Below are 13,173 nucleotides of genomic sequence, written 5' to 3' on the forward strand. Positions count from 1 at the left end.
CCTGGCCTGATAACACCAGGATATCAGCCACTCCCCGGCTCCTGCTCCGAATCTGCCTTTTAACAAAATGGGGCTGTGTGGGTGTATTACAGTATGAGAAGTGCCACTCTAAGGTACAGAGGAGAGATTCTAGGTCAAGAAAATTCAAGTCCTGGTTCTTAGCCTTAGCTTAGAATCATCTGGGAGGGGTTTTGTTGTTGTTGTTGTTGTTGTTGTTGTTGTTGTTGTTGTTGTTTGTTTTTGTTTGTTGTTATTGTTATTGTTTTTAAATACTGATCACTGAGCTCCACCCCAGAATAATTAAAACAGAGCCTCTGGGGGGTGGGACCTAGGCATGGGTATATTTCAAGTGTCCCAGCTGATGTCAGCGTGCAGCCAAGGCTCGAAACATGAGGAACGTGATGCTGGGAGCTGCTCAGGAGCCTGTGCCCCCCACCACGTGTCTGCCACTTCCTGGCGGGGCTCTGTGAAGAAAACCTGCACACGCCTCCCCTTGTCAAATCCACGGCCATTCACAAAATGGCCTCACCCAGGACCTTTGATAAAGCACGGCAGTGCCTGGGGTGGGAGCGATTGCTCCGTACTTGTGAGAAACAAACCCAGCACGGGAAGGCCCATCCAGGTTCCCAGGAGAAAAATGTAATTAAAAGACCCCATCTTGGAGTTAAAAAGTCAATCTCCTTTCATTAAAGAAATGCCCCTATTTTTGTGGACCACATGAACTGCTGATGTATGGTACAACGTGAGAATATTAAAATTTGCTTCCCTAAGACATCGAACAGCTTCCGTTGTCTCCAGTAACGCGCGCCTCAAATGTGGTTCGAGAATTTAATCCAAATGGAAAGCATGGTCACTGGGTAATCAATCAGTCACGTTTCCTAGTTTTATAACTGAGAGACAAAATAAAATAAGGGTTGACAGAAGGTGCGCATGTTTGAAATACTTTCGCATGAGCCCGTCACCACCGCCAAATGTTAGCCTCTTGAGGCATAAATTAATTCACCACAAACGCATGCCGGGTTGCGTCTGGATTCTGCTCTGGTGAGCAGGAAGTGTTAGACTTTTGGACAACAGCTTCAAGAATGACATATCTCCAACTTGCTGTGATTTTTTTTTTTTTTTTTTTACCCTTGAGCAGAATGTTTTTCTTGGAATGGATTTCTGGGAGGGGTTGCGGACGCAATCCTGGTCGCATGCGCAGGCCATGTGGGCACTTTGATGGAGAGAATGGCAGCTGTCCCCGTGGGAAGGTTTGCTCCTAACCCCAAGGACACGTGTCGTGGTAAACCCCCAGAGATCTCCGTGTACGACCTCACCTGGTACTGCTGCCCAGTACAAAGGATGAGATGGTCGTAGAGCACAATTTCCTCATGGGAAAGCACCACGTGCTTGGCTGCTCGGTCTATGGCAGTCATCCTACCCACCACCACATTGACCCAGGAGCACAGTGACATCAACGCGTAATCTCTGTCCTGAAAACAGTGGCTGCGGAGAGAAAAGCGCCGTCGGTGATATTTGAGTAGCTGACAGTGGACATGAATTAGACATCTGGTGAGCTGGTTCGAGTCCCCTAGTGGGCCAAGTCTGTGCCCCTGACGTGAGTTTCCCAGGACCCCAGCGAGACACCGGGAGATTTTTCGTTATGAGCTGTGTAGTCACAGATTGACATCTTCCCATTAGAGCTAAATTGCTCCACCTGGTATAGGCCAATCTATAACAGAGAGGGTGTGTGTGTGTGTGTGTGTGTGTGTGCACGCACAGGCATCTGTGTCTCTGTGAAATCATTAATATATACTCTTTCTTCTGCTTCTATTTTGTGGTGGGTGTAAACTTCCTTTAGCTGTTGAAATGTCATGTTGACCACAGACTCAGAGGGAATGAGGAAGAAGAAAGTGACATTGCTGAGGATTCCCAAAGGCAGTGGTCAAGGTCTTGAATATTGAGAACCCTTCATATTTGCTTTTTTTTTTTTTTTTTTTTGAGAAATGACTCATTCTCAGAATTAGTGTATGGATTCATGCCCCCCAAAACTACACATTTTATTTATAGAAGATGTCAATTAGGGAATTATGTTTGCAACAAGTACAGTCCCTGGAGACTTTTGGGATTCACTCTGTAGGGCAAAGGCAATTTTTGAAGAACTGATACTTCTGCTATCAGTGGGTCCAGCGTGGGTAGGTTTTCTTCCCTGGGTTCCATCTGAGTTTGAGCATTCTACTCTAACATGAGAGAAGTGGGGTTTTGATAGCTTTGGGTTTAAAGAGTTTTATGAGGGTGGTTCCAGAATTTCCTGAAAGTTCTGACCTCATGAGCATGAACTTTTATTGATCCTATTCTGAAGATCCAGAGTATAGGGTGTTTCATTTACTTTTTTAAATAAATTTATTTCTTTTAGAGAGCAGGTAAGAGGGGGAAAGGGTAGAGGGAGAGGGAATCTCAAGCAGACTTTGAGTTGAGCATGGAGTCCAACACGGGGCTTGATCTCATGACACTGAGATCATGACCTGACTCAGATGCTTAACTGACTGAGCCACTCAGGCACCCCAACGTGTTTCATTTAAATCTAGGCTTTGCTATGCCATGGCCTGTGTCCCTGATTTGGCACCAATGAGACCAGACCCTGGGGATTCTGCATGCCCTTTCAATACTTAAGTTTCTTGCCCTCTCGACATGAGGTAACTGCCCTCCTCACATGCCTTGACCATCATACGGGATGAACATGAGAACATAAAAGATGCTGTTTGGTCAAGTGGGATGCGTATGTGAAGGGTAGTATTCTAAATAATATTAATGATGCATAATCCTGTTTACTTTCCTTGGAGGCACACAGGATTGTGAAGTGGTAATGGGGGAACATTTTTTCTTTTTGATCCACACATGAATCTGCTCTCACCACACAAAAAGAATTCTCGTAATGGATGCACATTAGACCCCGTTATAAGGGCCTGTGAAAGAGAAGGGGGCTCCGGGCTTTGTATCTTTCCATGAGACAACACTTAAAAACAAGAAAATTTCTTTTTAATAAGAAAAAAAATCAGGGACTGGCCTGTCACCAGAATATAATAGATAGTGGGATGAAATTCTCTCTTAAAAAAAACCTTTAAGTAACTCAAAGGAAAACAGGAAACTTCACCGATTTCACACATTTGTGAGAGACCCACAGAAGACTGTCCTTATTGCTACACCATCTCTTCATAATAGGAATGGTACTGTCAGTCGTCCAAGATGAGGAAAAATTAAATATAGTTACTGCACAGGGATTAGTCTTATGAGGGTTTGCTCAAAGATAAAAGTTCTCAGGGGAAATTTGGGGAAGGTTAAGAGAGTGTTATTTTTAAGGACAGCAGGACAGTGATGTTGATAATTTCAGAATGCATATTTCAGAGTTAAAATCTGAAGGTCTGTCCAGGGGGAACTGGCACCAGGAACACTGTTTTATTTTGTATTTTTTAGGAAACTTCAGAAGAATCGAAGAATGTGGGGTGCTTACTTTTACTGTCTGTTACTACACTGAATGACATTTGCCAGTTTAAAGTATTACTGTGTAGGCAACTACTGTCCATTCTGGGTCTTCGTTAATTTACTCAGCAGGTAGGTGAAATTAGACGTTGGAGGCTGTTGGTGATAGTTTTCCAGAATTACTTCCTAAGCAAAGTTAATGATCATTAGGATTCTAACATGGTAGGGACTGTCTCATGGGTTGGTGACAAGATAGATACCTACACTAGAGTTCTCTGGAAGAGAGAGAAAGAACCAAAGAAGGAACATCAATAAAACTTCATGTTTTTCAAGTGAGCTTGACCCTGACTCAACACTAATGTCAAAATTTGTCTTCTTAGAACATTCTGGAAACAGGTAATAAGCAGGAGAAGAAAGCATAATTGGAGGATGGGGAAATTTTTGGAAGGGGACATATGTACACAGTGGCCAGCTTGCCCCCGAAATCAGTGGTCAGAAGACTTAGGCCAAAGCTACAGGTGCAAAATTAGAAGCCCACTCTAGGGGAGCAATTATAAGCAGGGTAGAAATATGCACTTCATGAAATCAGAGCCCTTCAGAACTGGAAAGAACCTTAGAGGTTTTCCTAAAGGATTTATTGTGACACTCTAAAGAAGGAACATCACAATTAACATTCGTTATTCAGGGCTGATTGTCCAATTAGTGCATTTCTCTGCTTCCTGTTTCTCCTCTCCTCCCACTGCCTTTCTTTCTGCTATATCCCAGCATGTCATTAGCATCTCTACAAGACACTGGACTGGGGTAGGTAGGGGGGATGGGGAGACAAAAAACAGGTTCAAAAATTAATAACAACAATTATCAAAACACTGGTTAGGGCGAAGTTCAACATTTGTATTTAGAATGAGGACTTTAAATTATTAAATTTATGGATGTCAAGGCATTAGTTATTTTTAAACTCCGTGACCAGAGATAATTTCCCTTATTGAGGTAGGAGGATCATTTGAAAGGCAACATCCTGTTTACTTTTCAATTTGTGGTTTCTAAGAATTATGATAACATGCAATCTCCCACCCAGAGGCATCTGGCTGTTATTTAGTCCGTGTCTATAACCTGATTGAGAGAACTTTTGCAGGTACTTTTGGATGTAACTTTCATCTGTTTGACATTATTTATGGAGCACCTGCCATGTGCCAAGTAGTCCCAGATGTTGGGAACACACTGTGAACAAGACAAAAAAATCCCTGCCCTTATAGAGTTTACATTAGAGGTTAAAGATTCAGAATATAAAGAATAAGTGTGATTTTAAAAGGCAAATTATCAAATATTTAGAAAAACTTCTGCAGCAAGAAAAGAACAAAGCAGAGAAAGGAGGACTGGAGTGTGGAAAAGTTGACATTTAAGCCAAGAATCCCAGGGGAGACCTGCCTGCTGTGGTTTAGGAACATCAAGGAGGCTATGGTGGCTAGAATGGCAAGAACAAGGGTAACGATGGCAAAAGACGAAGTCAAAGAAGTAAGCAGACAGGGATGGATCTTAGGTTGGAACATTCTAGAAATTTCTGTGAGGACAGAAATGTTCTGTAGCTGCACTGTCTTATACGGCAGCTACAAGCCACGTGGAGCTGTCTGAACACTTGAAATATGGCTAATGTAATTGTAATGTAATCTCATTTAATCTTACTGAGGTTAAATTTAAATAGCCCTGTGTGGCTAGTAGGCACCATATTGGACAGTGCCGTTCTAGGCCATTGATAGTTGACACAATCTGATTCATGTTTGTGTGGCATTGCTCTGGCTATCGTGTTGAGAAAGTGGAGAGGCAATGACAGAAGTGGGGCCACCAGGTGACTCCCCACCTAGTCACAGGCAAATCCCATGCGAAATCAAATCAGCAGAAAGCCATTTGCTAACTGTTCTCTCCTGTAGCATACCCAACATTGGCACTGACAAAAACCTTCATCAAGCTGACTGAAATGTTCCTCATGAGACGTTAATCAACAAGACCAACATTTCCTGGGAATCGTGTCATTTGGAAGACAGGCAATGAGAGAAGGAGATGCACACGGGTTGATCCTCTGCCCTTTGTCAGAACTTGCTGTTATAGTAATTTTAACAACAACAGCAACAACAAAAAAATAACTCCAGCAAGGTTGACTTTTCATACACTTTTCACTGTCAAAAACTCCGAAGCTCAGAGACATGAAATCCCCTTAATAATAGGGACATCCACCTGAATCCGCATTTATCTGGCTCAAAACCCATATCTTTTTTACTACCCTGATGATGTCCTTCAAGAAAAATAAAAGTTCACCATCTGATAGAAGTGTTAGGTCAAAGGGAGCCTGGTTCTGCTGGCAAGGAAGCTGCCGTTTTTCTCACTCATCCTGGGTTCTAAAATGAACACCCCAAGAGTGAACAATTTCCTTCCTCCTCATTGGAAAAATTGGGACATTGTTTCTAGAGGCAGGGAGCCTAGTAATTCTTGTACCCATGCTTTGCAACAGGAAATTAAAATTAATGCAAGCTGTGTGATAATGAAATGGCATTTTCTAGAACAGATGTTGACAAATAGTGATTCTACTGGGATACAAACAATGAAGCTCGCTATAGAAGGTCATAGCATGATCAGCCCCTTGTGACAAAAGGTCAGGGGGTTGGGGTAGAGGGTGCCCCATCTTTGTCTCCCAACTTTGAACTTTTGGGGAGTCGCCTAGTCTGATGCAAATACCAAGCTTTCCTGTGCTGTAGGTCACTCAAAAGCCAAGTGCAAGAGGTAGCTGTGTCAGCAGAGGCTCCATCCCAGCTGTTTAGAGGGCAGACATCTTCCCACAAATACAAAATGGCAGCCCAACTCTCTATTCCCTCATTAACAGATTTATACTTGTATGTTCTAAGTGAGTTTGAACTCCAAGAGAAAAGCCTGCTACTCTTCCCTTTCCAGTCTGAAATCTACTACAGTTGACCCTTGAACAACATGGGTTTGAAATGCATGGGTCCACTTACACATGGATTTTTTTTTTCCTCCAGAAATATAGTACAGGACTATAAATGTATTTTCTCTTCCTTGTCACTTTCTTAACAACACTTTCTTTTCTCTAGCTTACTTTAAGAATACAATATACATTACACATAACATACAAAATACGTGTGAATTGACTGCCTACATTATCGGTAAGGCTTCTGGTCAACACTAGGATATTACTAGTTAAAATTTTAGGGGATTCAGGGGTGACTGGGTGGCTCGGTGGTTTAAGCCTCTGCATTAGGCTCTGGTCATAGTCTCAGGGTCCTGGGATCGAGCCCTGCATCAGACTCTCTGCTTGGTGGGAAGCCTGCTTCCCCCTCTCTCTCTCTCTGCCTGCTTCTCTGCCTACTTGTGATCTCTCTCTGTGTCAAATAAATAAATAAAATCTTTAAATATATATATATATATTTTAGGGGAGTCAAAGGTTTTATGCAGATTTGGGACTGCATGGGGGTCAGTGCCCCTTGTTGTTCAAGGGTCAACTGTGTTTAGCATAAAGTACACACAAATGAGGACATTTAGGCATCAGAATGAAAAAGCAAATGAAATTCTTACTCGCTTGCTAAAAATTTCCTTTGTTCAGTGCCCAGAAGCCTTTTTCCAGGGAGTCCATGGGTTGAAATCAGGGTGAGATTACTAAACTTCAGGTGGGAGCTAAGGAGAGAGAAGAGAACACGTAAAAAAGGAGGTAAAGCTTGACTTGGTGAATTATTATAATTCCATTTAACTTTATTTCATGTGTCATCCAATTGTTGCATTTTCTTTTCAGCAACTCTTTTGCACAAACCTTCCAACAGAGCTGACCATTTCCATGAAAGAAGGAAGATGGCCCTGAAGCAGCTAACTGCAGAAACTTTCAGAAGCTACAATACTGTTGTGCCCAGCACCATTTCATTTTTTAAAAATTTGCTTCTCAGAGTAAAGCAAAATAAAGCCCAACATTGGGAGGAGGGAGGAAAATGGAGTATGAATTAATGCAGAGTTCAAATTGCAGACTACTTCCAAGAAGTTGCTTGGGATCACAGCCACTATGGCTAACATAATCTGAGTGCTTACCCTCAAGAGCTTTGTGTGTCCCTCATTTGGTCCTCGAAGCAGCAATACCATAAGGTCAGTAAAAATATCCCTATTTATTATGTGGAATTGTGGCAAAGTGATGTGCTCAAGACTAAACAACAGGGAAGTCTCTAGGCAGGGCATGAACCCAGGCTCTCTGGCTCCAGCATCTTCTCACCTACCCTTGGTCTCCACTGCCCCATAGACACCAAACTGTTGACAAGGATCCAAAGACCATCTAATTCCCATTGGTCAACATTAACTTTATTATTTTCAGATATATATACATATGGCAACCTTGCATTTACTACAAAAGCTATATATATATATTTTTTCAGATCTGTCATATATATATATATATATATTTATATATATATATATATATATATATATATATATATATATATAAAATCTCAATTACTCAAATCAGATACCAAAGTATCACCTAGCAGAAAATTCTAGGTTGCTTTTAGAAGTGAAACTGCTTTATACTTGCCTCAGACTTTCTAGGGCCAGAGACACATTCATGGACATTACCACAGAGATTAATCTTCAAGGCAGTTTGTGCCAGGACAGGGGAAAGTGGTTATTATCTGCATTTCATACAGAGGAAAATCAAGGTTGGCAATACTAGGTAATTTTTTCATGGTCCTGAAGCTCACGGGCAGCAGGTCCAGAGATGAGAGCCATGTCTCCTCCGACTCTGGCAGTGCCCTCTGCACTCCCCCGGCTGTCCTCTGACCAGCCTTGTGAGCATTATTAGGTACGCGGCACAAGCACATAAGCAGAGGCCACTAAGGGACTGACGTGCTCAAGACTCACTCTATGATTCCCCTTACATATTAAAATATTCATGCTGCAAATTCGCCCTCCAGCTAAAGTCAGCAAAATTTTATGGGCGAGTTGATCTTTTCCTAGGATAGTGAAAAAGACATTTCTCTCTAAAATCTCTTCCGAGTTCACACCTCCCCTTAAAAAAACCAAATGCCAAAAAAGAATCCTTCACCAGGTTCGAGGGGAACACCTGTCCTCCTTTCCCAGGAGGAAACTGGAAATTTTCCAAACATGGAAATGCTATCAATTTACTGACAATCTGTTAAGTACCACTAAAAACAGGAGACTTTTGGTAATGGCACAGGCCAGCAATGTAATAAACTCAATAGCACCTGACATTTAGAAATAGCTAAATATTATGAAAGGTTGTGCTCTAAGTCTCTAAGGAGGCATGTCATTTAAGAATGAATATTCTTATTTGATACAAAGAAAACCAAGCACGTCTTATCCTCTAATAATAAAAATAAAATTTTTGAATATGTTCAAATAACATAAAGGTCGCAATTAACCCCAGCTACTTAGGGCTGCCAGTCTGCAAATGCACACTGATGACAGGTCTTTAATCTAGTTCCATTTAACAGAAAATGCAAATAATAATACATGTTTGTACCTCATGAAGCTAAAATTTATTTTGGCTTTGGTGCCTATGTGATGGAAATGTGGTTTATGTTGTACTAATAATACAGTTACATACAGGCCATTTTTATAGCTCTATGTGAACAGGCGGTTTAGTAATTATACAGCTATAGTTTTTACTACAAAAACAATCCCTTTGGCACTGAATAATTTGAACGATCTAACAACATGGATCAAATGACTTCTAAACTGCCAAATTGTCACACTGTAATATCCTGAATTATGCAATTGTGCAATTAAAGACTTCTCCAGAAGATTTTGAGTGGGAGGCATTGTCTGGATTTTTATCTATAAGGGCACCTGCCTCCCACTCCTTTCCTTTCACCTTAGCCAAATACCTTCTGTGTTCTGCACTGTGGCCGCTCGGGTCCTTTATCTAGGCTTCAAGGTCACTACTTTAGCCTTTCTTGCTCTTCTTCTGATCCCCTTTCCTCATTCTCCCACCTCATAAATAAAACAGAGACCAGCCACCAGGCCCCCTCTACTCCGTTTCCCTTCTTGTTACTTCCAGCAACATCGACAAGAACATTCTTCCATTCCCGTTAATTCAGAAGACAGGTTCTCACCAATAAACCTGTCTCCTCTTCGTGTTCCTCCCCTATCTCTCCCTGCTTCTATACCAGCACATTTGTCTTACTACTGTACTTAATAAACCTGGAAGTAACCAGTTTGTGCTGACAAGGAGGAGTCATGCAGTCAACAGGGGCCATATCCCTGTTGACTACTTCTCCAAGATGTCTTCCATTATCAAGGTCCCCTAAGGCCCAGAGTGGTTCCTGGAGCTCCAGACATCACATCTCATATCCACATTATAGCAGAAGGGAAAGAGGCATGAGTGGAAAGGGCTGCCCATTAAGAAGAGACTAAAAGTCTCACATGACATTTCTGCTTACATTGCTGGAACTCAATGACATAGCCACATGTGGCAGAAAGGGAGCCTGTAAAATGCGGTTTTTCAAAAACCACATTGCCCAAGGTTCTGTTATCAAGAACAAAGTGCAGAATACATACTGGAAGGCAACTAGAAATATCTACTCATGTTGACTCATGAAGGAAGGGTAGGTGGGCATGTGGGAAGATCCTTCTATCAGTCAGGGTCCAGGCAGGTAATAGGTAGCTAACTCCAAAGGGTTCAAATGAATAGAGGCAGAGGTGTCTGTAGAGCTCCAGGAACTGAAAGAGGACAGGGAGTCATCCAGGGTAGGATGCTATTACTGATGTGAATGGAGGAAATAGGAACAGCCAGAGCCATGACAGAGACCCTGGCTATAAGTTGCAGCCATAGAACATGCTGTCTGGGACAACATTATCTTAAGGTTCTCTTCTATGATTGCTTTTCTACCAGCTCCTCTTTGGCCCATCTATCCCTGCTCACAAGCTTCCAGTCTTCATGCCTGCTTCCTGGGCCGTGCTACCTACCACCATGACTTCCTGTTACATATTTACACTATAGCTTCCTTCTGAGCTTGAAACCCAATTTCCAAAGTCCTAATGGGGCTGCTCCACAGGCATCTCAAATTCAGTATGTGTCCAAACACAAGTCTTTGGAGCCCCATTCCTTTGCTACTTTATCTCCATCAAAGGCATGACCAACTAACCATCTCTCGAGTTAGGGGATTAGAGAGCCAACTTCAGATTCCTCTCTTTCTCACTTCCCACAGCTGGTTGCTATGTCCAGTCACTTTTACCTGGTCCACATGTCTGGAATGTGCCTCACCCAACATTCCTGGGACACATTGCCTTAGCTCACCCTCTTGCCTAGAGAAATGGTCTCAGGAGAGTTTTTCTGGCGCGAGTTTCTCTCCTGCCCATCTTCTGCACAGACACTGGAAACCTCTTTCTAAATTAAATCAAATCTCAATCATTCCTGGTTTTAAGTTTCCACATTGGCTCACCACTTTGATGGCAGTAGAGCAGAGTGGCTAAGACCATGGGCTCAAGAGTCAGATTGCCTCAGTTAGACCCCAGGCACCAGTACTTTCTAGTTTTTTGACCTTGGGAAAATGGAAACTTATTTAACCTATCTGCTGCTCAGTTTCCTAGTCTGTAAAATGGGAATAAAAGAACCTAATGCCTTGTAGGGGTGCTGCAAGGATTAGATGATAGTATCAGTAAAAATGTTTAGAATATTGTCTGCTGCATTAGAACATTTGCAATAAATAACAATTTTAAATAAAGTAAGTTAATACATTAAGTCCAAATGCCTGAGCATGGTATGTAAGGCCCTTCTATCAGGGGTAACCTAAATTCATTAACCTTCTTGTTATTTAATGAAAGTTCCTTGCCTCTTTCATGCCTTTATATGAATGTGTCCACATTTTTCCTCCAACGCTGTCTTTTTTTTAAGATTATATTTATTTATTTGATAGAGAGAGAGAGAAAGAGATCATAAGTAGGCAGAGAGGCAGGCAGAGAGAGGGGGGGAAGCAGGCTCCCTGCTGAGCAGAGAGCCCGATGTGAGGCTCGATCCCAGGACCCTGAGACCATGACCTGAGCCGAAAGCGTAGGCTTAACCCAGTGAGCCACCCAGGTGCCCCTCCAACCCTGTATTTTTTTAATTTAATTTTTAATCTGGTTCAGAAACACCCCAGTATTTAATTTCTTAAATTGATAACCATCTAAAAATTTTGGTCTGAGGCTCCTGGGTTGCTCAGTCACTTAAGCATCTGCCTTCAGCTCAGGTCATGATCCCAGGGCCCTGGGATCGAGCCCCATATCGGACTCTCCCACTCAGAGGAAAGCCTGCTTCTCCTTCTCCCTCTGCCTGCCGCTCCCCCTGCTGTGTTGTCTCTCTCTCTCTCTCTCTCTCTCTGTCAAATAAATAAATAATAAAGTCATTTTTAAAAATTAAAAAAAAGAGAAAAATATTGGTCCAAAAAAAAATTGGTCCAAAAGAATAAAGTTTATAACGTACAATTTTAGTAGATTTTAGCTTTTCTGAGGATTAAATGTGGAGATCAAATGTTTAAGACTTTTAATTTGATGACCAATGAATATTTTAAAAGTTCCTACAAACAGAACAGTGAGTCACAGAGCACATCTTGGATTTGGACACACAGTAGACAAAATGACAGGAAGAACAGGACCACACTAAAGGCATGGTCCTCAGATCTAATGGCGTTGGCTTTGTGTACATAAACAATTTCTAACATCACTGTGAGCCCTCTGCTCCAAAATCAAAGGTCACGGTGCCGTGGAAAAAAAAAAAAAAGTTCAAGTTAAGTGCTCAAGCCAATGAAACATTAAACAAGTGCACCTGCATTTTCACAGCAGATAATTCCAGTGGGGATTTTATGTTGCTGTGGATACAAGGGGAGGAACAGCTCAAAGATACTTGTAAAGCAGGGAGGGATTAGAGTATCCAGGGAAATAAGTAAAAGGTATTGCGTTTCATTCCATGCTTCAGGAGGACAGCTACAAAATTAGGTCTAAACATCCTTATCCTTCAAATAAAGAGGGTCACATTGCCAATTTATTGTGAATATGATGAAAGAAACATAAAACTTTTCTTGTTGCTTACCCTTTTGGGTAACAGAAACCTGTCAGCCTGCCAAGTGAATGCTTATTATTTTTGTTTTTAATTTTTTCCTGGGTTTTTTTTTTTTTTTTTTGGCATAGTAAGGGCAACCAAAGCCAGTGATTTAATTAACTGCTTTCATTAATGCTTCTATTTGAATAAATAGATACTATATAAGAAAATAATTATCCTACATCAATTTAAATGTTACCATTTAATTTACTGAAATCTCTGCTTTCTGAATTGTTCACAAGAATGACAAAAATGTTTGCCAAAATACAGTAAATCCTAGCTCTAGACAGGTATTTGACCTAACTGTTTATTTAAAGAGTCAAAGAATAACTCAGATCTGATTCGGTCTTAATGATACTCACGCAATGTCACAAAATTCATGGGGAGATGATATAGATGGAACTTAAAAGTTGGGAGTTATGTGAACTTCCAACACCAAAAGAAAAATATAGGGCAAAGCAAGTCAAAATATTTATGGTACTTTTATTAAGACAATCTACCCATTTTTCCCCTGAATTTTTTTTTTTTTACTTTCTTCAGCAATATTGTCTTGTTTAGATCACAAAAGAGATTTTTTTGGACAATGTCTTTGGCTCCTTCATGTTTGTTGTGTTAGTAAAAACAGCATAGCCTCT

General features: G+C 41.3%; 1 protein-coding gene across 11 annotated transcripts in view; it reads right to left on the reverse strand.

The window, feature by feature from the left end:
* Nucleotides 1-13,173, reverse strand: part of CFAP61 (cilia and flagella associated protein 61) — a gene marked incomplete at its 3' end in the record, with an annotated part of 282,754 nt that overhangs the window by 91,543 nt on the left and 178,038 nt on the right. For all 11 annotated transcript variants that reach the window (XM_082745398.1, XM_082745393.1, XM_082745389.1 and 8 more), the window contains 2 exons: nt 7,039-7,137; nt 1,317-1,485 (listed from right to left, as the gene is read on the reverse strand). In XM_082745398.1, coding sequence (XP_082601524.1) covers nt 1,317-1,485; nt 7,039-7,137 — 268 coding nt within the window. The remainder of the gene's footprint in view (nt 1-1,316; nt 1,486-7,038; nt 7,138-13,173) is intronic.

This window comes from Mustela nivalis (genome assembly GCF_964662115.1).
Source record: "Mustela nivalis genome assembly, chromosome: 8".
Lineage (NCBI taxonomy): Eukaryota > Metazoa > Chordata > Mammalia > Carnivora > Mustelidae > Mustela > Mustela nivalis.